We start from the raw sequence: 25,481 nt of genomic DNA on the forward strand, positions 1-25,481 counted from the left end.
GCAAACAGCTCTTCGCATGGAAATGTAATTTCTGCTACGCGGTCGCTTCCCTGAGGCTGTTTGACCCGCAGATCTCTTAACTGTGAACTCGTCGCGTGAGCGACACGAAAAGGACGCGCGCACTGTCAGAGGGCTTTCTTTTTGTGGTAAATTGGATTACACCTCTCCGCTGATGTACGAAGCTCGCTCAGGCTCCGCTCGTGAACGCGCTTTCAGCTCACGAGCTCTTCTTTTCCGCGACGCCCCTGCGGTCGCGCCCGGGTGAACCCCTCAGGCGAGGGGCGGGGCTGGCCCAGAGGAGGAGGAGGAGGAGGGGGGGGTGTCAAGGGACGGTGGGGCTCGCAGAAGAGGCGGAGCTACGGCAGTCCTGCCTGAGCCGCCATTTTTGCAAAGGGAATAGAGACAGGAGAGTGGATACAGTTACCAAAGGTAGGCTAGGGAATTAACCGGGTTTTAACAAGAAGACTCGCCATAAACTAACCCTAAGGAGACGTCCGAGACAATTAATAGAGGTCGGAATTTTTACAGTGCTGTTAATTGAGAATTAAAATTTCCCTCCTGAAGGTCCGCAGTGATACAGTATTGTTTTGGTTGTGAAGACAAGGTGGCGGGGCTCTCACCCGGGTCCCCGCTAGTTTCTCTGTCGCTTTTAACCGCAGCGGACATTATCGGTGAGTACAGTGGCTTTACAGCCGCGCAAGCAACGGAGCCTTTTTTTGGTCGCCGTGCCACGTAGGTTTGAGCTGAGGGGAGCTCGTCGGGTGACAGCCCTCCAGCAGGGTAGCAGGCTAACAGGTTAGCAAGCAGTGCTCTGGCGGGTCGGGAACGCGCAGTGAGTGGAGCGAGTCCTGGAGCGCCTTCGGTTGGTTTGTGCTTCAGAACGAGGCCGTCCGTCCGGCTGCTCGTGGGGTTCCGCGGTTGACATCTGGACTGAAGCTGCACTACTAATTGTGTCCTAGATGTGGTAAAGCCAGGCGGTTCTGGAGGTGTGCGGGCAATCTTGGTGTCTCAGTTGTAGGAGGTGGTGCAGCTGTTCGGACTTCTTAATAACTGTGCGTTTTTCATGAGCAACAGACAGTGAAATAAAACCACTTGCCCCCTGCGTGGTCCTGTTCAAGGCGGTGGTGTTCGCTGGGTAAGCTGCGTTATCGTACTCGCCTGGGCTGGGGGAAACCGCTTTCACGCAAATACAGAGAGAGGGAGAGAGAGTAAAGGGAGAGACGAGCATGCCATTTGCAGGGTGGTTTTTCTTCTAAATGAACACTGAGACCTGTGTAAGTTGGTTCAACCGGCAAGAGAGGAGCTACCCGCTGTCTTATCTGTTCAATCCATTTTCCGACTGAAGTAAGCTCCACTATGGAGACAGAGGCTGTTGTTTACATGGTTACTGTATCCAGACCTGTGCGGCGCGGGGGGGGGGGGGGTTCTGTGTCTTTAAAAAAAAAACCTCCGTTTTTGCCCCCAGCCTTCAGGGTTGGATGTGGTGACCCGAAGCCTAGGTGATCGGTCGCTGTCCGGAGGCCCCCCGACCTGCTTAGGTCCCTCCGCGACTGCGCGGATCACATCCGAGTCCTTGGCGTAGGTCGATGCTCACGGATCCCCGCTGCGTGGATGGTCACGGGTGGGTTGCTGCGGACGTGGGGGGCGTGTGCAGGGAGACGCGCTGTGGGGATACACTGTGGCAGCTGTCCTGGCGATGTACGCGAGCGTGCGCGAGTCGCGGTGTGCGCCGCAGCGTCCGTGCATGAGCGGCGGCGGGGTTTGTGCGTGCGTGCGTGCATGCGTGCGTTTCTTTTTAACAACATGCGTACGGTGGAGGCGCGCAGGAGGACGGGTTCGCTCCCAGTCCCTCCTGTCATATGTATGTGGCGGCACCTCCTGGTCTCCCGATCGGCGTCCGACGCGTCGGCGCGCTCCTGGAAAGCGGCCGATCGGCTGCACGTTCCGGCCTGGTTCCCTGTCTACGCCCATAGGACTCAGTCTGTAGAAAAAACGTCGATTTTAACTTTAAGTGTCTCTTGTGGACTTCTCGTTCGAAGCGTGCAGGTCTCGTCCTGAAAGCTGACACGGGCGCTCGCTTTGTGCTCCTCTGGGCGCCGCGGCGGATGTAAAGATGGCGGATTGGATGTATAATGTGATTGAACGGGCGCATCCATCCGCCCCCCCCCTTTCCTTCCTTCCCTCCCTCCCTTCCTTCACAGCCCCCACAGCCCTGTGCCACACAGCCCTGGAAAGGAGGCTGGTCCTCCTGCTGGATATACGCCTTTAACAGAGAGAGACTGCAGAATCACACAGTGATGTATTCGTTGCATGTGATGGACAGTGGGCCACATGTGTGTGAGGTCACACCGGTGTGTGCCATGCACTAAAGATGCTGACATCTCTGAGAGGGTGACCATATGCGCATTATGGATTCGGTTCACCTGGGTTACACCCCTGCTCCGGCATTACTGTTTTTATTTGGCAGATGGCTTTGATCATAGCAATTTGGGATGTAGTGACAAATGTGTTTTCGATATACACAATCCACTCCACTGACTCCTGCCCTTCTACATCAGCTCAGATATGACAAGAGCGGAGATTTTAATAAAGTCTCTGCGTACTAAGGCCGCACACTGAGCAAACAGCTCTTTGGCCGGCGTAGCTCTGTGTGAACCGTTGCTGAGTCTGTGATGCAAAAGGGTTTTTTTTTTTTTTTTTTTTTTTTTTAAAACTTATTTTTTTTAAATCAATTGTATTTCAGGGCTGCATTGACACTGATTCAATGACAGACCTTAGCAAAGAGATTTGACAAGTTGCTTGCCTTACTACAGTGTTTCATACCACACAGACTCTCGCTGTTATTCAGCAGTGTAGATGCCTTCTCTTTTCAAGATGGTGAAAACCTCAGGTCCCTGGATACACTGCTTAATGTTCTGCCTGTGTGTACAAGCGTCTGCAGCCCAAAGTGATGTAATTGTTGTTTGAACCCAAACAGATCAAATGGAGGGACACATTTTTGTGCTCACAGGGCTACTGTGCAATCTCTACAGTGAAATCATAGTACCTTTTACATTTACTTGTTCTCATTTTGTCTGCCTCATTGATGCAAGTTAATAGATAATCTAGTGATGTTTCTGTCAGGTTAAAAGCAAGACACCGATTTTTCTTCCCCTCCTTTCTTTAGAATGGGTTCTTTATGTGAATATGAATAAAGATAATTTTTTTTAAATAGATTTCTAGCATAAATGCATAGGCGCTTATGAAATTGTCATTTATACTTTATTCATAGAGCTAATCTTTTAAGGATTAAGAAAATCGATTTCATTTTTAAACGTAACATTGTTCTGAGAGAATTGTGCCAAAAAAAAAAAGAAAAACAACACCATTTACCCATTATGCATCCTTTGGCTGCTAAGTGCAGTCCTTTCAGAGGGATGCCATGGTGGCACAGCGAGTAGCACTGCTGTCTCTCAGTGCCTGGGTGGTGTGAGAGAACGTGGGTTCGATCCCTGCTCTGTCTGTGTGGAGTTTGCATGTTCTCCCCGTTTCTGCGTGGCTTTTCTCCGGGTGCTCTGGTTTCCTCCCACAGTCCAAAGACATGCTGTTCAGGTTCCCCCATAGTGTGTGAATGACCCAGAGAGAGTGTGTTCCACTGTTTTATGGATGAGTTACCCATGGTAAGTTGCGTATCTTGCAGCATAAGTCACCTTGGTGAATAAGGTGCATGGGCTGAAAACACTACATAGTACCTGTTGTAAGTTGCTTTGGAGAAAAGCATCTGCTAAGTAAATAAATGTAAATGTAAGAGGTATCTTTTCTAAATTTTTTTGTGGCCCTCTCTCTTGGTTCAACTGATTGGCGCTTATAGTTAATTGCCATTGTATTTCTGTGGATTTAATGATTGACCCCTTGCCCTCCGAGTAACATAGTTCTAGAGATATGATTGGGCACAGTTGACCTGGAAAATGATTTAAAGTAAAGTGTCTGGCATCTGGTGCATGGGGTACAGCGTTGTTCTTCCTGGGTCAAATAGGCGCACATGGCCCCCTCCAAGGTGCTGTGGCCAGCTGGCAGCAGGTGTGTATCTTTTGTGGAGGCTGGTGATTAATCCTCTGTCCATATCCTGTTTGCAACATCCCAGAACCCTCACAATATTTGAAAAATATCTTCTTTATGTTTTGCCTGTATGGGGGGCGCGGTGGCGCAGTGGGTTGGACCGGGTTTTGCTCTCCGGTGGGTCTGGGGTTCAAGTCCCGCTTGGGGTGCCTTGCGGCGGACTGGCGTCCCGTCCTGGGTGTGTCCCTCCCCCTCTGGCCTTACGCCCTGTGTTGCCAGGTAGGCTCCGGTTCCCCGCGACCCCGTATGGGACAAGCGGTTCAGAAAAGTGGGGGGGTGCGGTGGCGCAGTGGGTTGGACCACAGTCCTGCTCTTCGGTGGGTCTGGGGTTCGACTCCCGTTTGGGGTGCCTTGCGACGGACTGGCGTCCTGTCCTGGGTGTGTCCCCTCCCCCTCCAGCCTTGCGCCCTGAGTTGCCGGGTTAGGCTCCGGTTCCCCGTGACCCTGTATGGGACAAGCGGTTCTGAAAATGTGTGTGTGTGTGTGTGTTTTGCCTGTGTGACACAGTGATTGAAGAGGCCTTAACAGCAGCAGTCATCTCGGCACCCTGGTTTGGATTCCAGGCTTTGACACACTGAACCCAGTTGGCTGTTTTCCTTTTGCTGGACTGGCCTCTGTACAGCACACCTTGGCAGCTTCCACTAAAATTCTAGTTTTAGACCAAATAAAGTATTGCTTCCAACTCCCCCCCCATTTATATATATCTGATGTGAGTGAAGACCATTTGGAAAAAAATGCAGATAAAAAAAGCTGCAAATTTCTGGCCTACTTGAATGGAAGCTGCCGGCAGGGGCAAGGTGTGAGATTAGCTTTCCGTTGGTGCTGAACAGTGCTGTTAAGTACCCAAGAGACAATGGCAGCTCTTTTCTCACTGTTTTGATCCAGTTATTGGTGTGTCACTGGGTGCCAGTTGGGCACCATCTCTGACTGTCTTAAGTTAGTAATATGGGGATGGCATGTCAAACCATCACCAAAAATTTAACTGCACAGTGTCTGCTGCCGATGTCTTTAGCTGAAGGTCATCCCAGGTTGATGTGTGGTTCATATCTGAGCTGTATAATGTACCTGGTTTTACATCCTGCCAGTCTCGGAGAAATGCATCCTGTTGTTTAGCCTGGGAGTGCTACTCCTTGAACCCCTCCGCCATCCCCTGAAGACTTCTGCTTGAGAAATAGGAGGATCCATTTTGCAGTGCATGAGCAGGTGGTACTCGTGCCATCTTAGAGGGTGAATTAATTAATTGCAGCAGTGCTCCCTATTTGGGTCCTTCCCCTGTCACCACGCTCCAACCGTAGGTGTGAGCCGAACATCGGCAACTGCTGCTTCTCTCCTCCCCCTCTCAAAATACAGTCCTGCTACACAGAGATATGGCATCTGTCCCATCATGCTTCCCTCTTCATGGTCTTCTGACACCCCTCCCTCTGTTGGAACAGTCTTTCCACTCTTGGTATTTTTCCTTTTTCTGTTAAAGATCCATCAACAGCGTTTTATAGAAAAAATAATAATAATGGAAGTCTGGAGCTGTCTCCTGTTGTCACTGCGTTGTCCGTTCTCCAGTACAGAAGACGTGAATATGTGGTGGTTAGTTTCTCCTTGGTGTCACATGGACGTATCAGACATTGGGTGAACAGAGGTGTCAGATTTTATGCTTCCTTGCCTGGGGTGGTGGATATGTACCGTCACTCTGACAACAGCGGCAAGGGACCGATGTGAAAAACAGGTGAGGCATTTCTCTCTTATGAACCTCCCTTTTTATGTAACTCCACAGATTCCCTGGTAGCTGATTGAGCTACACATTACTGCCTTGGTGTATTCCTTATTTTAGGTTGCCAGGGTGCTTTTCATTCTTCAGCTTTCGTGCCTGAAACATTGGCTACAGAAAGAACATCTTTGGTGTTATGATGACTGGACCGAACAGGCTGGATGAGTGCTCTGAAGCTGTATTTCACTGTCTGTTGACTTCCTTCGCCTCTTAAAGTAAATTCTTTGAGCCCCTTTCCTGGTTTCTCTCTGTTTGTCTCTGTCCTGCTACACCATAATCTCATTATGAAGTTACATGCATGGGGCCACTCCAATGAAATGCTTTGCGTGTTGATGCACAGGTAGAGGCAGATTTTTAGACCATTCCCAACTTGGTTGGTTATTAGGGCTCACGTGGGTTGAACACCTGGAGGAAATTAGTTTCAGGTAACATGTTCTCGTGGTGCTCTTTTAAACGGGTCTCTTTCAGAGGCCCAGATCTGACACAGCTGTCCCAGGAGATGGGCTACAGCAGCTGGGTTCTCAGCACACCAACTTTCTGATTAGCAGAGAGCAGGCTGCTGTATGCAAACAGGCGGCTTGTTCGGCTAGAGGTAACATTTGAACCCAGTGATGTAATGCTGCAACTGGGATGTGAAATCCATCAGAATCTCACTGTCAGGGCGCCATATGTTTAGCTGCTTTTCTGCTATTGGTGATCAAGTTACCTCTGTTGTCAAGTAACTGCATTATAGCTGTCAGAAAATTGGAATTGTTACTCTTTCCTGGGTTAGATTTACTCAGATTTTCTTAAGATGAATCCAGAGTCACCATTTATGTGAAGCAGTAATTGTGTGTGCCTACAATCAGGACTGTTGGGATTTTATCTGAAAGACACTGAAGGACAGGCAGGGTGGTGCTACATTTGCATGTCAACTGGGCAGGAAAGGGGGAATGTATTGTTTTGTATTTTTGGAAATGAGTGTTTCATTTGTAAAGTCTATAAACCTTGGAGGAATGTATATAGACATTTGAGTGCAACATGGGGATTTCTTGTCTAACTGTGACGGTTGTTTTTCCTGTTGTGCTGATCTGAAGAAATCTACTTCTACAGTGAAGGGAACTGATTGTATTGTGATGGTAAGGAGTTTTAATGTTGACCAAGGACATCCTGAACTGGCCTCAGTTGTTAGTGTGGGCAAAGACATGCAATGACTTCTTCTCAGTGTGAAGCTTGCTTGCTGGATGAGTGATGCTTAATATCAGCATGTGGGACCACGCAACCTCCACATTCCATGTGGACCCCTTCCTCTCCCTCCATCCCAACCTCCCTCTCTCAGCCAGCAGCCCTGGCCTGAGGCCATTATTGTCTGCTGGTGCTGGGTTGGCAGGCTCTGCAAAGTATGAAGGTCAACACACCAATGTTATTGTCCCTCTGTGTTTCTCTGCACACTAACTGTTTTATTATCTGTTTGGGTCATTTTGTACTTCTGCATGAAGTGTCCACTGGCAAAGTCTTGTGGGCAAGAGGAGCAGCACTGCCCACTACCAACATGCAACAGTTGCCATCAAAATCTAGCTCTCGTCCTTCCCACTCTCCCTGGAGAGGAGCACCAAGACCAGCATGACTAGAACTGCTTTGATTCTGTGCAGATCATAGTGCCTGATCCTCTTCAGGAGAAAAGGATTGCGGGGTTACCCATCTGGCAGCATGTGGAGAAGAGGGCTGGGCACAGTTTTGGCACATTCTGGAAGTCTTAACAAGACTAGACTGGGATGCAAGTGCCCAGAGACCTCCATGTGGGTTAAATGAATGGAGGTGACCTGAATGGGCTTATCATAACACCAAAGATTTACCTTCTTGTGTGGTGCTGTGATGACGACAACTCGTCTGTAATGAAGTTCTCCGCATCTGGTTCGATTGGTCCTAACTAATCTTCACGTTAGGCAGGGCTGAACGTGTACTGAAGCATAGGTACTGTATGTGCTGTAGTACAGCAAGACTAACTGCAGACATCCAGCTCTGACCTCCAAACACGATGCTCTGCCACCCAGGCTTTACACAGAAAGGTGAATTCCAGTCTGGTATCCATTTAGATGATTGTTTGTTTGCCCGTTTGTATGCAGAGGGGAACCTCCCCATCTGAAGACCATGGAAGAGGTGCACTGTGTGTGGAGCTCTGCTGTTCTCTGTTCTGTGTTAATAACAAAAAGCAGAAACAACTGTAGTGAGGCTGCAAACCTCCACCCTGTGATTTTTTTAATAATCTCTTTATTTCCATTCACTTTTCCCTGCCTTTCTGTGCCTCCCGCGTGACTGCATCGAGCTTTTCATTTAAGGTGCCTCTAAATGGTAACGGCTTCAGCTCCCTTTAATTAAGACGTCGCTACCCGTCCCTTCCTGAGCGGAGTTCGGGGGATTATTTAGGAAGTGGAGAAGGGGAGGGCATAGAAAGAAATCCGGGTAGTGTGGAGAGGGAAGGATGGCGGGGAGTGGAGGAATTCGTGTGTGTGTGTGTGTGTGTGTGTGTGTCTGTTGGAGCCGTTTCTTGCATATGACTGGCAGCTCTGTTAGGGGAGGGGAAGTAGGAGGAGCAGACACAGTTCAACTGTTAAGATTTCTCCCTGGATCTTTTTTTTGGTCTAGTCTCCCTCTCACCCCCTTACACACAACACACACTTGTAACTGGAATACCATGAGGTGTCTGGCTTAAGGAAAGAATGTGGTGTTGGGGGTGGGAAGCATTGAGTATAATGTCTGTCTAGTATGGGTTTGTGTCCATGTGAGTAGAAAAGGGAGGAGGGAGTGGGGCTGCGATTCAAAGTGTGTGTGTCTGTGTGTGGCGAACATTCTTAAACAGTGACGGCAGAATTCCCTTGTAGGCCAGACCCCGGGAATGTTTGATGCACAGGCTGGTGGTTTCAAAGGGAAGCAGTTTTTTTATTATTATTATTATTATTATTATTATTATTATTACACAGAAACCTGTAACTTCTTTGAAATGGTGCATAGTGGTTTTAGTTTAATGATGATCCTGTAGAAGATTTAAAAAAAAGAATTATTTTGTTGTGGGAAAATCCCTGAAGCAACTGACACAGCAGAGCCCTTTAGTGTAACTCTATAGTTAAGTCTTTCATTATAAGGGCAGCAGGTACACAAATCCTCAGACAGTCTTTGCACAAAATTCTCTCTGTTCTGTGATTCTGCTTTCAAGGGCAGCAGGTAGTGTAATGGGTACAGATGTTGTCTTGTCTTCATGTCTCTGGTTCGAATCCGACTTCTGCTGTAGCACCCTTGATCAGAGTATCAGCCCCGAGTTAGTGCACAGTGAATACCCAGCTATATAAAGTGGGAAACCACAATAAAATTACGTAACATTTTGTCATTGGAAGGAGTCTGATGAAGGTTGGCGATGATCAGTTTGTTAGGATGAAAGTATTACCTGAGACAAAGAACAATATTTTCAAAGGCAACAAGGCCGAATTATGACAACTGAGTTCTGCTCAGTGTGACGAATCTCCAGTTCCCTGCAGATCTTCATACACAGAAGCATGTGACTGTCAGCCTGTGTTGTGTGTACATCTGTCACTGTTCTTAATTGCACTAATCAACATCTGGGCAACACACATACTGCAGTCTGGACAGATGCACGTTTACATATTTGCATTTGCTTCCCACTGTCCTTTTGAAAGTCTGTCAGTGGGTTGAACGTTATCAGTGGATGAACATTATGGGACCTAGAGTCCTTGTGTCAGCCTTTCTCAGGTTTCTGTAGGATATAAATCTATTACAATTTGCTTATTTATGCTGCCAGCCAGAACCTTTGCTGTGTATTTGAAAGCAGGGTTCAACAGGATGGGTTCGTCACATACGAGCTTGGAATACTGTGGCTCTGGGTTTTGAGAAGCCTGAATAACCTTTGTATGAGTGTGACATTTTTGGTCTTGCTGGAGGAAGGGTGACTGGTACTTAGACCTATTTTGTGCTGGGTCACTCCCTCTAGTGGATACATTGGGTTATTGCTTTCAGGTCTTTCCGCTCATTGCTTTTGTGTGTTTAAATGCTGAAAAAACACTGCCTGTTTAATATTGCTTGATAATGTGTTGTCTTGTATTTTTAACGTGTCTTTTTCAAATTGTGAGAGAAAACACTTTGCACTGATAACCCAGCTGTTGTGATATGTTTACTTCAAGTTGATTGTTTACCCTTTCCCTTTGTATACACTCTACAGGCCTGGTGGATGCACTTAGATGTCTGCAATGAATGCTGCGGCTGGAATACCTCAGTGTTTTGGATCCCCATGCTTGGCACTCAGTAGGACAAGAACTTCTCAGCAGAGAACGTCATGAGCGTAGCCGATCCAGTAGGGGTGGACTCCACTAACACCTCGTATCTGGACATGGCTGCTGGCTCAGAGTAAGTATGCACTGCGTGTGCCTTTCCCCTCTTCCAATACTTTCTCCTCTTATTCTTCATTCCCATTTGTTTTTTTTTTTTGGGGTTTTTTTCCCCTTATGCATTCTGTTCCTGCACCTGCTGTGAAATGAATGAGTCTTTTTCACAGCATGTTGACCACTTCTCTTTGTAGAGGATTGGCTGTGGTGTGAGTTTTCAAGGACCAGTACTGACATGAGTATTAGATATCGATGATAATCAACTGCATTTACCTGCACACACCTTTTTCGACACGTTGAAGACGAATTTACTTGTGGCTGTGGGTATATAAAATCACACACAGTATTCACATTTTTAATGTTGTACTGAATTGCTGTGGTCTCGACTGCATTAATGGTTAAGGCCCTTAAGTTCATAAGTCCCTGGGATTGTATTTGTCGGTGCAGCACAGTCTGCAGCTGTGTCTTGATAATAAAACTTAATGTCCTCGTTGGGACTGAGTGTTTAACTGGGTTCTCTAGGCCATGAAGTCCTCAGCCTTTGTTTTGACCTATCAGCGAATTTCCTGGACTGATGTTTTTGCATTTTTTAACTTCCTAACCATCTTCAAATTGAATCTACCCATTAAACTGTCTCAGGTTGTAAAGGTCAGGTATCCAGAAGGCAGCTGAAAGGCAGGGTAGAGCTTACCGGCCCACCCAGGCTGATCTGTGTTGCAGGCACATGTTGGTAAAAACGCTGTCGTGATGTAGCACTGGTGTGCATGTCAGTAAGGATTGGCTGGCTGGCTGCTGGGTTCTGAGAGCTGCATCCATTAATGTTCTGGTTCACTGCAGAGGATTGCGCAGAACATGCTGTTTGTGCTGCTGGCATCTTTGCGTTGTCATGACAACATGCACACGCACATACAAACTTCAACCTTGTGGCAGCTCCTTTTTCTCTGTGTTCCATCCTTTTCTGCTTGCCCTGCCCCCCTCCGTACACACACACACACACAACAGGTGTGCCCTCTTGAGTGTGTGACGGCGCTTGCCCAGGTGTAGTAGGTGCTTTCTGGAACTGAGGCTCAATGTTATTTTTAGCCCCCTCTTTCAGAGCAGAGTAAGTTGGGGCTTCTGTCGCTGAGCTATTCTTGATGAGAATGAGTGGCGGAGATCTAGCTGTCTGTCCAGAGTAGGGCCCACACACACACCCAGCCTGCACTTTCTTTCTCCCTTTGCTTTTTTCTTTTCTGTGCAGTTCTTTAAATGCAGAGTGCCGTCTTTGTCTTTTGTTTGAGTGTCCCATTGTGTGAAATCATTGTACTATATATGGCTTTGTGCGATGTTGCACCTTGTATTTTTCTCATTCCGGGTCTACTCCACTTCTCCAAGCCCCTTTGTTAGACAAGTGAAACCATTTCCCTTTTTTTGGTTACACTGAGCACTAGAAATGGCTCTGGTTTCACTGCATGTCTTATGCTTGGTCCTTATATTCTCAAGCAATGAGTCATAGTTTATTTTACTGGCCAGTTCAACTAGATCAGGGTGTAATAATAATAAAGGGGTAAAGCCAAAAAAGTAAAGAGTGTAACTGTGTAATGTGAGGCTTGAATGTAGATGAAAATCTTTGAAACCTATTGTCAATTAGAATATAATTCTCCCAGGGACTGGCATTACTAGTAAAACTAGAAGAAGCAGTGGGCTGGGTCACAGTTGCCCTCCCCTGTTAAAGCATGTAAACATGCAGTGTCGGTTTTCGTTTGTGTCGTAAGAAAGTGATTTGCATAGGGCCTGACCCTACTGTGTGTGTCGTGTGTGTCATGTGTGCGCGTGTGCGCAACTGCACACATCCTCTTTGGGGCAGTTAGGCTAAAAGGAGCTCCGCCCTTCACTCTGGTGTGCTCCACTTTTGCTTTCACTTTGCTGCCGAGGCATGGTGAAAGCAGTGCGGGCTTACATACAGCAGGTGTTGAATTTGTTTGAGCTGAAAAGGAAGAGGGTATGTGGGATGGGGTTGATCGGGTTGCTGCAAATTCTCGTTTTGGACTAGTAACACTTATGTGACATCTGTTTTCAGTAGTGCCTTGGATAATGTGACATCCATGCTGTGTGTGAGCGTGTGACTTCCTTCTGCTCCTGTGATCCTTTGAGGTATTTTTTTTATGTGGATATGGGGCTGTGCTGTGCTGTGCTGTGCTGTTTTTTTCTGCCCTGCCAGTGCTCTGTGAGGGTCTGTTTCCTCTTTCTTATTCCATCAGGCATTGGTTCATACCTCCCTCTCAAGCTGGCTGGTCAGCTTGTCCTTCCTCTCTGTAAATGGGTCATACATAAGAGAAGAGGTGAACCTCATTGGAAGGGAAGCCCTTGCTTTGGGTCTTGCTCATTGGGTTCACTGGTAGTGATGGTCTGGTGACAGTGGCACCACAGTATTTTTGGTCAAGGTCTCTGTTTAATTCAGCTCCTGGAATGCATATATGTGTCAGTGTGGTTCTAAATTTGTGCCCTGCTTCTGTCTCTCATTGCTTGGTGCTCATGTGTGACCTTGATGTGATTTGGAGGGACTGGTACAATGATCGAGTTAGTGCAGGTTGTGCCCTCATGGCTGACCAGTGCAGTGCTTTAGCGTGTGTGTGTGTGTGTGTGTGTGTGTGTGTGTGAGAGAGAGAGAGAGAGAGAGCTTGTGTCCTGAATGCTGAATGAATCAGTTCGTCTGTAATGTCTTCCTGCTCCTTTGTTTCTTCTTCTCGTTCCTTTTCGTCTTTGTGCGTGTGTCTGTGTGCACGCACAGAGATTTGCTGCATTTTTAAGGTGCCTGAACTCAGCGAGACTGTCCCCCCTCACACCAGCTGCTGCACACTCCCTTGTGGCAATTCTTTTGGTACTTTTCACCTCTCTAGCTCTGTTACTTTTCCCCTCCAAAAATTTCTGTTAATCTGCTCCTGCTGGCTACTGGACCAAAGGACAGTGTCATTTGAAAATGAATAAGTGAACAGAGTAATTAAGCATGTTGATGTAATGTGATATTTTGTTTCTCTGTGGGAGTTATTTGTTTTTGTTTGTTTATGTGTGTCTCCGTTCAGTGAGACAGTGTTGTCACCTGCAGATAGAAGTTCCTTCTCTAAAGCACCTCCATTATGAGAAGATTGGGGGGGGTTTATTTCCATTGCTGTCAGTTGTGGTGATGTGACAGCAGCTGTCAGACGCATTGGATAGACCTTTTGTTTTCTTTGGTGCTTCTGTCTCTCCGTTCCTCTTCCTCTTACGCAGAAGTTACTTCTGTCCTCTTCCATTCCCATCACTTTTGCCAAAGCATTTGCAAGTTAACTGTATAGAACAGGTGGAATGGATCACTCTGAATGGTAGCCATTCATTAAAGGTTTTCTGTCCTTCATCCCGATTTCTGTCCTTCACACTTTCCCTCTTACCTCCCACGTTTGCGTTGTTGGTCCTGTCCTTCCTACACGGACGTTCCACCCACTGCCTGCCTCATTCCCCATGTTTCGCTCTCTTGTCCAGCAGACCCGAGTCAGTAGAGGCCAGCCCTGTGGTGGTGGAGAAGTACAGCTATCCACACCAGGGTTGCAGCGCCAGCTCTAACCACTCCCACAGCTACATCGGCCTGCCCTATGCTGTGAGTATAAGCGCACACTTGTTCACCCCCTACGTGACCTACATAGGCAAGCTCTTCGCTGGCTAATCATCAGTAAGCTCTCACGCGGCTAATAGTGCTTACCTTCCTGGACCATTGAGAGGAGCATTCTTTTGTTTCACTCTGTTTTTCTGTCAGGACCACAACTATGGTGCACGGCCCCCACCCACACCGCCAGCCTCACCGCTGCCAGCAGTTCTGATACGGACAGGTGAGGCGCTGTTTGTGCCGGCCCCCCAGGACGAGGTGTCTCGGGGCACCACTCTCAGCACCTCTGAAGACAGTAGCTACGGCGCTGACATCACTCGCTGTATCTGTGGCTTTACTCACGATGATGGATACATGATTTGCTGCGACAAGTGCAGGTGAGGCAGTGGGTTCGATCTCCCTGTTGGCTTTATCTCTAAGGAGCTGAAAGTTGTGACTCCATGCCACGTTTACGCAGAGGAGCGTTTTAGAGTCTGTTTGCCTTTAGCACAGTTGCCTTGCCCTTCACCCACACTATACTCTTGCATATTTTAGAGTAGATGTTATGCTCTGATTCTCAATTGCTCTGTGCAGTGTGTGGCAGCACATAGACTGCATGGGGATCGACCGGCAGCACATTCCTGAGACGTACCTGTGTGAACGCTGTCAGCCGAGGATCCTGGATCGCGACCGGGCCATTGTGCTCCAGACCCGCAAGAGAGAGAACATGTCTGGTGAGTAACCCGACTGGTCAGTTCCATCAGGTATGGTTAACTCCAGAGGAAGTTTTAGACATAAATCTTAGTGTCACTGATTGTTTAGCTTTCAAACCTGCACCATGCTTCCACCACCTGGGCTTTTGTGTGCCTACAGTGGAAATTTGAACTGGTGCATTGGGTAAAATGTCTAGGTTCAGAATGGATTAAACAAAGCATGTAGAATGTTCTGTCTTGGTTTCATTCTAGGTCCATGGATTTGTGGTAAACATGGGTGCGTGATATTGTGTTTTTCAGACGGGGACACCAGTGCCACGGAGAGTGGAGATGAGGTACCCCTGGAGCTGTACACAGCTTTTCAACACACGGCTGCCAGTATCACGCTAACCCCCACACGTGTATCCAACAAGCAAGCTGAGAAGAAGCGTAAGAAGAGTGTTGACAAGGAGCCTGGGCCCACCACAGCTCGAGCCAAGAAGGTCTTACACCTCTTCCCGTGTGGAATTTGAAACAAAATAAGCTGTTATAATGGTTATGATAGCAGGCAATATGATGTTTCTTTGTCTGTTTACTGCAGGCATTTCGCGAGGGTTCCAGGAAGTCCTCCCGAGTAAAAGTAGGTGAAGTCCTGTCACTGTACATGCATTCATGATCCTGTTTGTCTGAACATTTTTTTTGTTAAATTAAATGCAAATAGTTAGTCACTCAGTTCAGAAATTGTCTAGAAGCCAACCCTGCTAACATGTAATAGTCCTAGTGACACGATTTCCAAGAACACTCTTCCTCTCCTTTTCACGTAGTGCTTTGTTCAGCATTCTGGTCTGTTTCAGACCCCTTTTGTAGCATGCATTGAACCATTTTCTCCCTCTTCCAGGGCTCTGCTCCAGAGATAGACCCAACAGACTCCTCTTCGCTGTGGGAGAACACAATCAAGACCTGGGTGGAGCACTATGAGGAGGCCAACGCCAATCAGTACAGCGAGGAGGTGCAGATCCTGCTCAGCGTGAAGGAAGCTGGAGATGCGAGAACACGCGCCTATAATACCAGCAGTGCAGCTTTCAAGCCTCCCGTGGAGGTGGGTGTACTCTTGGTAAACCCACAGCATGCCATCTTCACGCCCCTACCTTTGCCATTCCGCTCATTCCGTCGATTTGTCTGCAGAGCCAAGTTCAAAAGAACAAGAAGATCCTCAAAGCAGTGCGCGACATTGTTCCAGATACTCTCATCATTGAGTACCGTGGGAAGTTCATGCTCCGACAACAGTTTGAAGCCAATGGTTGCTTCTTCAAGAGGTGAGGCCCTTGTATACATGTGTATTTCAGTGCTAGAAATCATCTTAAGATGCTTGCAGCCTGGTTTGAGATGAAACAGTTGGCCTGGACGTCTTCTGTTAACATGTACTGGGATGTTTTGGTATGTTTAATGAAAGCACTAGGAAGATCAGCTGTAGTGCAGCCATGATGGTTCTGTGTAAACGTAGCCTTGCTGTCCCTATTCAGTGCCTCCCAACCGCTCCTGTATGGGCCCTGGGTCCTAGTCTTCGACTCATGGCTATGCCTTTATATGTGCCCTTCCGGCAGTTTGTCTGTCAAGCACCTCTCCTGCTTTTCTGTCTTTATCTATCATTCCCTCTCCAGGCCCTACCCTTTTGTGCTCTTCTACTCAAAGTTCCATGGCCTGGAAATGTGTGTTGATGCACGGAGCTTCGGCAATGAGGCCCGATTCATCCGCCGCTCCTGCATCCCGAACGCAGAGGTGATTTTTCCCTTGTTCACCGTTTACACACCTCTGGGGCAAAGCTGTCTAGGAAGGGCGCACTTTCCATGAAGCACATGTACTATTGAATCTTGTCTGAACTGTGTGGTTTGTCTCACGTGCTTGTTTGACTGAAATTTTGGCCGCATTTGACTTCCAGGTGCGTCACGTGATTGAGGAGGGCACGCTGCACTTGTACATCTACTCTGTGAAGCCCATCACCAAAGGCAGTGAGATCACCATTGGTTTTGACTATGACTACGGCAGCTGGTGAGCTGGTGAAAGAACACAGATGCATCATTTATAGCTACAGTGCGCCAGCCACAGGCTGTATTTATGATAAAGAGTGATGTTTTAGCATCTAGGAGGTGCAGCATGTGAACGCTCTGCCCTGCGTCACTCCATCTCTCCACAGCAAGTACAAGGTGGACTGCGCATGCTTGCGAGGAAGCATGGACTGCCCGGTGTTCCGGCTCAACTCGGAGCCTGCCGAAAATCTGGGGGCAGGCACTGAGTCCCGGCGTCGGCGGACACGCAAGGACAAGGAGACACAGCGGGAGAGAGAGCGGGACAGCGAGGCAGCGCAAAACCAGAATGTGGCGCTGGATGGTGACAGCACTGGCACCAAGAGCAAGTCCTCTGTGGACAGCAAACAGAGGAGGATGTCCCCGCTCCGTCTCTCCGTTTCCAACAACCAGGTATCTGTGGTACAACTGGCGCAGTATGACCAGTGAGCTGCTGATACCCTGCCTTCCCCTCTTTCCTGCGTCACCCACATTGTCATTCCTTGTGCTCTTTACCGTTGTTGTCATTGTATTGACTCTCACATTGTAAACGTGTTGTGAGTTGTCTCTTTGGCTCTGACATCACGTTTCTGTCATGGGGACAAACCATCTTCTCATAGTCTTAACCAGAGTGGGATATTTGTGCAGGGAGGGACACCCTCCACCTTCAAGTGACCTTTTTGGCATTCCGCAGCTGCAGAATCTTCTGTTGGGTAATTGTTGGTTGGGGTGAGGGTTAACACAGTTAGCAGGCAAACGGTGTCTTACTGCTTTAGTCATGTGATGTCCTTCACGACAGGTAAACGTGAAGGATTCAAGATGTTGTTGTCCTCAGTAATTCCCACGGCCTTTCCCTAGATGTTGTACCAGGGAATTAAGACCCTGTCCTCCACTGAGAGTGTATCTCTTTGCTGCATTTGCTGTGCATCCCTGGTGTTCGTGTTCAGGTCATTAATTGCCTGCTGAAGGTGTGCTGTGTATCTTAGAGGTCCTCCAAATTGGTGGAAACCTCTCAGTGGGTTTATTGTACAGTGAATCCTTGGTTGTTCTTTGTGTGGTGGTCTACAGACTAGGCTTTTATCTGTAATGCCTGGCACCAGGCAGGGGTTGTTGTGGTGAAGGTGAAAACATCAGAAGACCCTACCAACATGGGTCTCATACTGTGAGCAGTAGCAAGAACCAAACACTTAGAGAAGCTGGAGAAATGGAAGTTTTGTGTGATTGCTGAGGATGCGCTGGTTTGGACTTTCCGGCAAGGCCTTCTATCCAGACCAGAGTGGCACACTGAACAGCTGTGGCTCTCACTGTCAGTGAGTGTGCGGATCAGCCCAGTACTGCAGCAGCACCAGGACTTTATGCGAGCACCCGCACCCAGGAGCTGGATAGTCCTAGAGAGGAGGCTTTTTCCTTCAAACGACTAGTTCAATAATAAAGTACAGCACAAGCATTGAGAAAATGCCCTTCCCTTTTTCCTCTCTTCCCCCCCGCCACTTTCTCCAACCCCTCCCTTAGTCTGTAGCCAGACCGACCACAGTGCCGTGATAAAGCACCCCCTCTCCCCTCTTACAGGAACCTGAGTTAATTGAGGATATAGAAGAGAAAACCTCCATTAGCAATGAAGTAGAGATGGAGTCAGAGGAGCAGATTGCAGAGAGGAGGAGGAAGATGGTAAGTGCGCCAAGTGGCCGTGGGGTAGCCACAGACCTGGTGTGGCCTTTTTTGGTCTCCTGTATATTCCCAGTGGGTCCCAGGCAGACCACTACTTGCTACTCCTGTTTCTGCTCCTACCGTGGCGCAGTCTGGGATGCGCTGCCATGCCCTATGTGCTCTCCTCTCGCTGCCTCTTGCTGGCCGGCTCGCTCACTCTTTGTAATGTCCCCTTGGTGCTGCCTTTTCTCGCCTCATTTTTAGTAGTTTAGTTTTTGCAGTAAGTTCATTTATTAGAAATACAAGTCAAGGGCAAAAAGCTCATCAAAGCAAACTCTACATGTTAACGTCATCTGTTTCTACTAGCTTAGCTCACAGTGATGCCATTTCTCTAAGTTATTGTCTGTTAGTGTATAAATAACTAGCTTTTCTGCTTGTGTACATCTAAAGAATGCAGACACAGGTTAACATGTATTTGCTTTGTGCCATTTTTCCACCTTGGGAAAACCACCATCAAATACACTGCAGATGCCTTTTGTATTCCTTTTAGAGGGGGAGTTTTCTGGGCAATGATGGTGATGGAAGAAGCTGGTCTCTGATGCTAGCACTCCATTGAGTTCTGGGAGATCTTTAACCAACCTCCAGACGGATACCATGTCACAGTGCGCTGCTTCAGTGTTTTTTTTTTTTTTTTTTTTTAATTTTTTTATTTTAAATTTCAAACTGGACCAAGTTCTGTACAGACCATTGATGGTTACAGTGCAGTTTTTTTTTTTTTTTTATTTAAACTGAGCATATTAAGAACTGAATGGTATTTTAAAAGGGGAGGAAGGGCTCATCAACTTTGTTATAGGTAACAGCCAAGATCTGCAATATGGGTCTGACTTTTCATAATCCCCTTCACTTCCTGGTAGGCTCTTTTCAGTCCAGTGATGGCACAGGAGTGTTTGAGATGCAAGTACGGTCCACCCATAAACCTAATTTGTTTAGCTCTGCTGTACCCTGTCAGTGGCGCTCAGTGCCTTTTCTGGGGGAGATATTTGCTCTGTGTCTTTCTTTTCACCAGTCTGTCTCTGTTTGGCTGAGGTTGCAGTCTGAGGTGTTCTGCACAGTACTTCTTTTCTCAGAGCATTCAAGGATCACCTTAGTCATTTTGTTTCTCTTTCCTCCCCTTTTTCCCTTTCATTTGAACAATAACATTTTCATTTTAGCTCCAGCTTTACATTTCTGGTGTCTGTGGATGAGATATGAGCAGGACTAAATTTGATGCTATGCTGTGTTAATGAGGAGCTATTTGGTCACCATCTCACAGTGCCCAGGTCTCCACAGGGGGCACATGCAGAGGTGCATCCCTCTGGCTAACAGTCCCTCATCTTTTTCTGTGCAGACGCGAGAGGAAAGGAAAATGGAGGCCATCCTGCAGGCCTTTGCTCGGATGGAGAAGAGGGAGAAACGACGGGAGCAGGCACTGGAGCGGATCGGCACCAAGACAGAGGTGGGGACCCGCAGTGACGTCAAGGAGGAGCCCCCCACAACTCCTGAGGCTGATACCTCAAGTGTGCCACAGGTAACAACGCAAATATACATGTTCTGTGCTTACTGGCCGTCAGTTGTTTTATTGGCATCTGTTATCAGAGACCTTGTTGTTCTGTCCTTGTCTAATGTCTCTGTCCTGGTCTTTATCCCCTGTGTCAGCCTCAGCTGGAACCAGCAAAGGAGGAGCCAGGAGCCAAGCCCCTGGCCAAAGTGAGCCGCTCCAAGCAGAGGAAGAGTCTGTCACGGAGTCGAACCCACATTGGGCAGCAGCGGCGCCGCACCCGCACCATCAGCGCCTGTTCCGAGCTGCCGCCCTGCTCACCTGGGGACTGCCCTGAAGTGCAGCCTAGTGAGCTCCCAGAAGACCCACCCCCACCAGCCCCTGAGCCTGAGCCAATGCCAGTCCAGCCTCCAGATGCAAGCCCCCCTCACAGTAACTCTCCGGCACCACCCTGTCGCTCCACAAAGTATCCCAAGACTAAAAAGGTGCTCCCCCTCCCGCCTGTAGATAGCATGTTTCTTAGACCTTACTAGCTGTTACTCTATTTTATTAATCTGGTAGGGCTGCAGTGGTACTCAGACTAACCAAAGAGTATTCTTGCCCTCACTTGCCCTCTGTGCAGCACTTAGTAAGTGAGTGGATGGTGGAGAAGCAGGAGCCCCCACCTGAACGTCCCTCCGAGCGCCCGCTGCGCATCAGCAGTGACCCTGAGGTGCTGGTCACCCAGCTCAACTCCCTGCCTGGTCTGACATGCAGCCCCCAGGTGTATGGCACACCGAAGCACTACGTGCGCTTCTCCTCACCCTTCTTGACAGGCCGCAGCCCTGCCACGCCCACCGGGGTGCCCATTGGCCGCCGGCGATCCCGCGAGCTGCCCGAGACTCCCACTGCTACCGGGTCCTGTAAGAAGGTAGGGCTGCATCGCATATCTGGTCACTTTGTCTGCTGTGACTACAGAGGTTCTTTCTTGTGTTCACTGTTGCACTTCTCTTCCTCTCCTGCAGCGGTGGCTGAAACAGGCGCTGGAAGAAGAGAGCTGCTTGAACCCAGCCAGCCGCCCAGCCGTTGTCCTGCCCGGGGAGGGGCCACTCAGCCCCCCCGTCAACGGGGACTCGGACAGTCCTGTCCCGATTAATGGCAGCTGTGTACCTGGTAGGGAGGCGATTACGATGTGCTGGCAGGGGGTCCCTGGAGGGACCACAAGTCTATTTTTCATCTCATTTTCCAGCTCTAAGTGCAAAAAGGTGTGGATATTTGTGCAAAATATATTTCAGCAAAATTTCAGCACTACCCCTATACTGTGGTGCTCTTTCATAATGTGGCTAAAACTGGTGTGATTTTTTTTTTTTTTTTTTGAATGCAATTAATGTGCTTAACACACTGCAAATACTTCAATAAATGATTTATTCATGTAGCAGACCCTTTTCTTCAAAGCGATGTACCATTATTTTCACATTTATGCAGCTGCGCAATTATTTGAACTTACCAGACATGGAAACGAGTTTCAGACTTTGAGACCACTGTGCTAGAAGGTTCTGTTTCACTGATCCTGTCTGGCTTTTCTAACCACTTTGTCTCCATCCTCTACCACTAGAGCTACCTGCTCCACTGAAGAAGAGGCGCCTCTGCACCCTGGATGTCTGTACATCAGAGAACTCAACCCCCTACGGCTCTCCTTACGCCACTCCCACCCGAGCCGACCTCCCAGAGACACCTGTCCTCCTTTCCACTCCCCCCTGCCCCCACTTGGAGGACCGTGTCGTCGAAATCACGCCCACGACCTCGACACACAACCTCCAGGCAGTGCCCCATCCTGCACAGCCAGAGGTAGGAGCACCATGACAGACTACGCAGGGTGTAGAAAATATACTATGGAGCATAGAAATGGAGACCCATGTTTCTTTTGTGTTGCAGGGCGAATTGTCTCCCGACTGTTCTGCCGAGGGAAGCCGCAGGTCCAGCATGCAAGAAGTGAGTGTGTTTCTACACACGTGGTTGTGTCATTTCTGTCATATGTAAGACCAGAAGATGCATCTCTGTTTACCTGGTTTTGGTGCAGTTGGATGGTGTTTGTGCACCTTTGTGTTCCCTCCTATCTGGTCCTCATCTTCTGTCCTCTTATTTGCTCTGCACTCTGCCCAGACCACACAGCCTGAGTGTCCAGCCACGCTGCTGTCTTCGCCATCTGTGCGGACCTCCAGTTTGGATGTCCCTCCCAAGGAGATCAAGAGTGTAAGCATGCTTAGTCCGCAGCCCCCGCAGCCGGACCCCCAGGAGTACGTGGGCGAGGAAGAGGGAGAGTCTGGCGCAGAGACTGTCCAGGACACCTCTCTTGTGGAGTCCCACGCACCCTCTTACCCACCCTGGGTAAAAAGCCCAGAGCAAGCAAGTGTGTCCTTTTCTCCACTGAACTCCAATCTTCGGGACCTCACACCTTCTCACACCCTGGAGCCAGGTGCCTTCCAGCCAGATTCGGGGATGAGCTTCAGGGAGGGCACATTCTTCTACACATGCTCTGAGGAAGGGGGCGCTATAGCAATCGCACGGTCATTGGGCTCGGACTTACTGACCCATAACCCTCCACAAAAGAAAAAGGTAAGAAGGAACTTTCAGTGTAATTCGGTTACATTCTGTATAATATACCTTATTCATAAGGTAATGGAAGAAAATAATAATTAGTATCTCTGAGAGCAGGTCATGGCAGTGGCCTGTCAGCTCAGCTTGTTTGGTCATGTATTGCTTCTGGTTCTGTGCATTGTGTGACTCCTGGGTCACCCTCTCAGGTGTCCTTGCTGGAGTACAGGAAGCGTCAGCGCGAAGCTCGGCGTAGCGGATCCAAGGCAGACAGCGAGTTGCCCACCTCTGCCCCAGCACCCCCTTTACCAGGACTGTGTCGTACAGACAGCAGCCCGCCAACGCTGGACGGCGCCCTGGAAACGCTAGTCCAGCCTCCTGGCTCCACCCAGGAACCAGTTCCACCCAGCGAGGATGGAGACGTTCTGCCTTCGGGAGAGAGGGAGGGTCGAGAAGGACAGTGGTATGACTGTGTTAATACTTGGAGCAGATTTACTCCCAGCACACACACACATACACATGCTGACACACAGCTGTCCAGTGTACACTGTAGCAACAGCAGAGATTTTGTGTGTGAGACAGGTGTCGGGAGACCAGCGCCGTTCACCTCATGTTTATCCCGTTTTTGCTTTGCAGGACTTGGTCAACATCAGTGGAGCAGGCAAGGGAGCGCGGTTACCAACGGGCCCTGTTGCTCAGTGATCACCGCAAGGAACGCGACTCTGGTACGACCGGGAGGCTGGGCTGCATGTTTTGTTTTTCTCCTCTTCTCTGTTGGCTTCCTAAGAGTCATGAGTCTGTGAAGTGTAACTTTGTTTTTGTATTTTTCCACTCAGAGGGTGGAGACGCAGCTGTGGACACGAGCGATTCAGCGGGGTTGCGGTGCCCCTCGCCGAAATTGCACAGAAGTTGCCGGAGCCCCTCAGTGCACAAGGTGAGTCTGACATTTCCGAGAAACCGCCCCATGTGTTCAGTGTTCTTGCTCGTCAGCCCTGTTGCTTGTGCCACAGATTGTCACCTGAAGAGAAGGTTGTCTTAGTGACCCCCTCCTCTGTCTCTTTCTGTCTCCCAGCCGTGTTCTCCGGGCCCCGGATTACCCCCCCAGTTCGCCAGCACCTGCGGAAAGGAAGAAGACGGCAATAGCCAGCCTCGCGCCGCCTGCCCCTCCCCGTCCGTCCAGCACGTGAACAATCCCGCAGGGCCCAAGCCAGCCCCACTGACCACCACGAAACTGCACTGCGGAGCCTCGGCTGTGGCCCAGGGCCTGTTTCCTGCGTCTTCGGTGCTGCACTCCCCCAAAGCCCAGCCACAGGGTTCTCCATACCGCGGCCAGCGCCCCTTCCTTCTGACACCACCTCAGGGCCAAGGCCAGTCACAGACCCAGTCAAGCCCAGGTGCATTCCCCCAGTTTGGCCCCCAGGGAGTGCCACCGCCCCCACCGCCGCCACCACCCCCGGCACCTCCGACATCCACCGCCCACTTCGCGGGCCAGACGGCAAACTCCACAGCATCCTTTCCGGGCTACCAGGCTGCAGTGGTGGCCCAATTTCCCTCTGGTTCCAAACCCCTAATGCAGACTCACCACGCACTGCACTACCAGAGCTCCTCTGCTCCCCCTCCGCCCCCGCCACCGCCCCCCCACCCGGGACCCTCTCTCCTGCACGTGAGCCTGGCTCCCTCTGTCCAACAGCACCAGCTCCTGTTGAACTCTGCTGCCCCTCCCTCTTGCCTGCTGGGCTCCAGTCCCCTGCCTCCCCCCCCTCCACCCCAGTCCCAGGGCCCCCCGCAACAGTCAGGTGGCAACACTCTGCTGTCCCTCCAACAGGCCCCTCCGCCCCCACCACCTCCTCCCCCCGCGCCCTCTGGCAACCCACCTCTGCAAGCCGGACACCACTTCCAGGGCATAGGGACTTTCCAAGCACCCCTGCTACACCCTGGGGCTTCGGGCGCAAGCTCCGTAGCCAGCGCCACCTACCAGACTCACCAGCAGGGTGCTCTCCCACCACCACCCCCTCCCCCGCCCCAGCAAACTGCGGTCACACAGACGCAGCCCGCACCCCCGCAGCTGGCCGCCGGCATACGAGGGGCCCCCCCTTCCTCTACCCCCTTCCACAACGCAGGGTATCTTGGCTCAGGGTGGCACTGACCCGGCTTGCCCAACCCCAGAGCCAGAGGGTTTTGCTGTCACCTACGGTGTAAATATTTTCTATGTACCAGTACTCAAAGTCAACGGAAAACAGCACAGAGGAGGGAGGGAAGGAGGAAAGAGTACTTCTCCTGTGAAAGCCAACAGGAGTCCTGTGAGGAGACTGGGACCGAAGGAGGACGTATGAAACGTGGTGCTCATCCCCATCGGTGTGGCGTCATGCGCCCAGGGGGGCGTCGTCTTTCTCTATTACTGTAACTGTTTAGTGACCCCGACCCTCTGCAGAGTCCCCTCCCATCTCTCTCTCTCCGGCGGCCTGTAATCGGTCCTTCCTTCCTTCCCCACTTGTCCGTTGGACTAGTTCCACACCTTGTCTGTTCTCTTAAACCGTTTGTCTGTCTGGTGGCTCATTTTAGAGGGGGGGGAAAAACTGCTTTTTTGTACAAAGAATTTACAGAATTATTATTTTTTTGATTCTTCATGTAAAAAAAAAAAAATCTGTGCTTCATTGCAGAGATTTAGAGGAGAGACTTCTGGTAGTCTGTTTCACTGCCCTAGGAGTTGATGCTCGTGTGTGTGTGTGTGTGTGTGTGTGTGTGTGTGTGTGTGTGTCTGTCTGCGGGAGGGTTTGCAAGTGAGGGTGGCCCAGGTAACGTGAATGTTTGTTGGCTTGAAGTTACCTTGAGTGGGTGAACTTGCCTTTAGGTAGTATTTTAGCATTTTATTTTTGAATTTTAATGGTTATTTGTAGAAATGTAATTTAATGTATAGATGGTTACTCCAGCTTTCCGCAGAGACACATGTAAATAGAAGCTTCTTTTCTTTACTACGCGTGTACAATTCGCTCCCATCCCATTTTGGAATATTGTTGTAAATAAGAACACTCTCTTTGCTAAGCTGAATGTTTCTGTGACCGTAGCACTATTTTTATTGTTCATCTTTGGGTTATTCCATTTTGATTTTGTCTTTTTTTTTATTATTTGTGTGCGTG

The 25,481-nt window shown here is 49.3% G+C and overlaps 1 protein-coding gene across 6 annotated transcripts; it reads left to right on the plus strand.

Moving 5' to 3' along the window:
• The first annotated feature begins 318 nt into the window (after positions 1-318).
• LOC108931426 (inactive histone-lysine N-methyltransferase 2E-like) lies at positions 319-25,449 on the plus strand. Of its 6 annotated transcripts, XM_029249653.1 has the most exons (25): positions 319-429; positions 565-671; positions 10,071-10,255; positions 13,732-13,846; positions 14,003-14,229; positions 14,426-14,565; positions 14,845-15,026; positions 15,125-15,163; positions 15,422-15,622; positions 15,709-15,839; positions 16,185-16,302; positions 16,463-16,572; positions 16,718-17,000; positions 18,156-18,254; positions 19,621-19,800; positions 19,929-20,255; positions 20,393-20,680; positions 20,775-20,922; positions 21,365-21,597; positions 21,685-21,741; positions 21,913-22,365; positions 22,554-22,807; positions 22,981-23,069; positions 23,181-23,278; positions 23,417-25,449. In XM_029249653.1, the coding sequence occupies exons 3-25, from the start codon at positions 10,185-10,187 to the stop codon at positions 24,488-24,490; spliced, it is 4,917 nt and encodes a 1,638-aa protein (XP_029105486.1). In that variant the 5' UTR covers positions 319-429; positions 565-671; positions 10,071-10,184; the 3' UTR covers positions 24,491-25,449. The 6 variants fall into 6 exon arrangements, with proteins under 6 accessions (XP_029105486.1, XP_029105485.1, XP_029105487.1 ...); XM_029249652.1 differs by having other exon boundaries at positions 319-671; XM_029249654.1 differs by lacking the exon at positions 565-671 and having other exon boundaries at positions 319-512.
• The last annotated feature ends 32 nt before the right edge of the window (positions 25,450-25,481 follow it).

Source organism: Scleropages formosus, chromosome 2 (genome assembly GCF_900964775.1).
Source record: "Scleropages formosus chromosome 2, fSclFor1.1, whole genome shotgun sequence".
Lineage (NCBI taxonomy): Eukaryota > Metazoa > Chordata > Actinopteri > Osteoglossiformes > Osteoglossidae > Scleropages > Scleropages formosus.

Coding starts and splice junctions, on each gene's coding strand:
- LOC108931426 (XM_029249652.1), top strand. CDS start 10,185: ATGAGCGTAGCCGATCCAGTAGGGGTGGACTCCACTAACACCTCGTAT. Junction 15,164..15,421: donor GGAAGTCCTCCCGAGTAAAA/GTAGGTGAAGTC, acceptor TCCCTCTTCCAG/GGCTCTGCTCCAGAGATAGA. Junction 22,366..22,553: donor ACCCTCCACAAAAGAAAAAG/GTAAGAAGGAAC, acceptor TCACCCTCTCAG/GTGTCCTTGCTGGAGTACAG.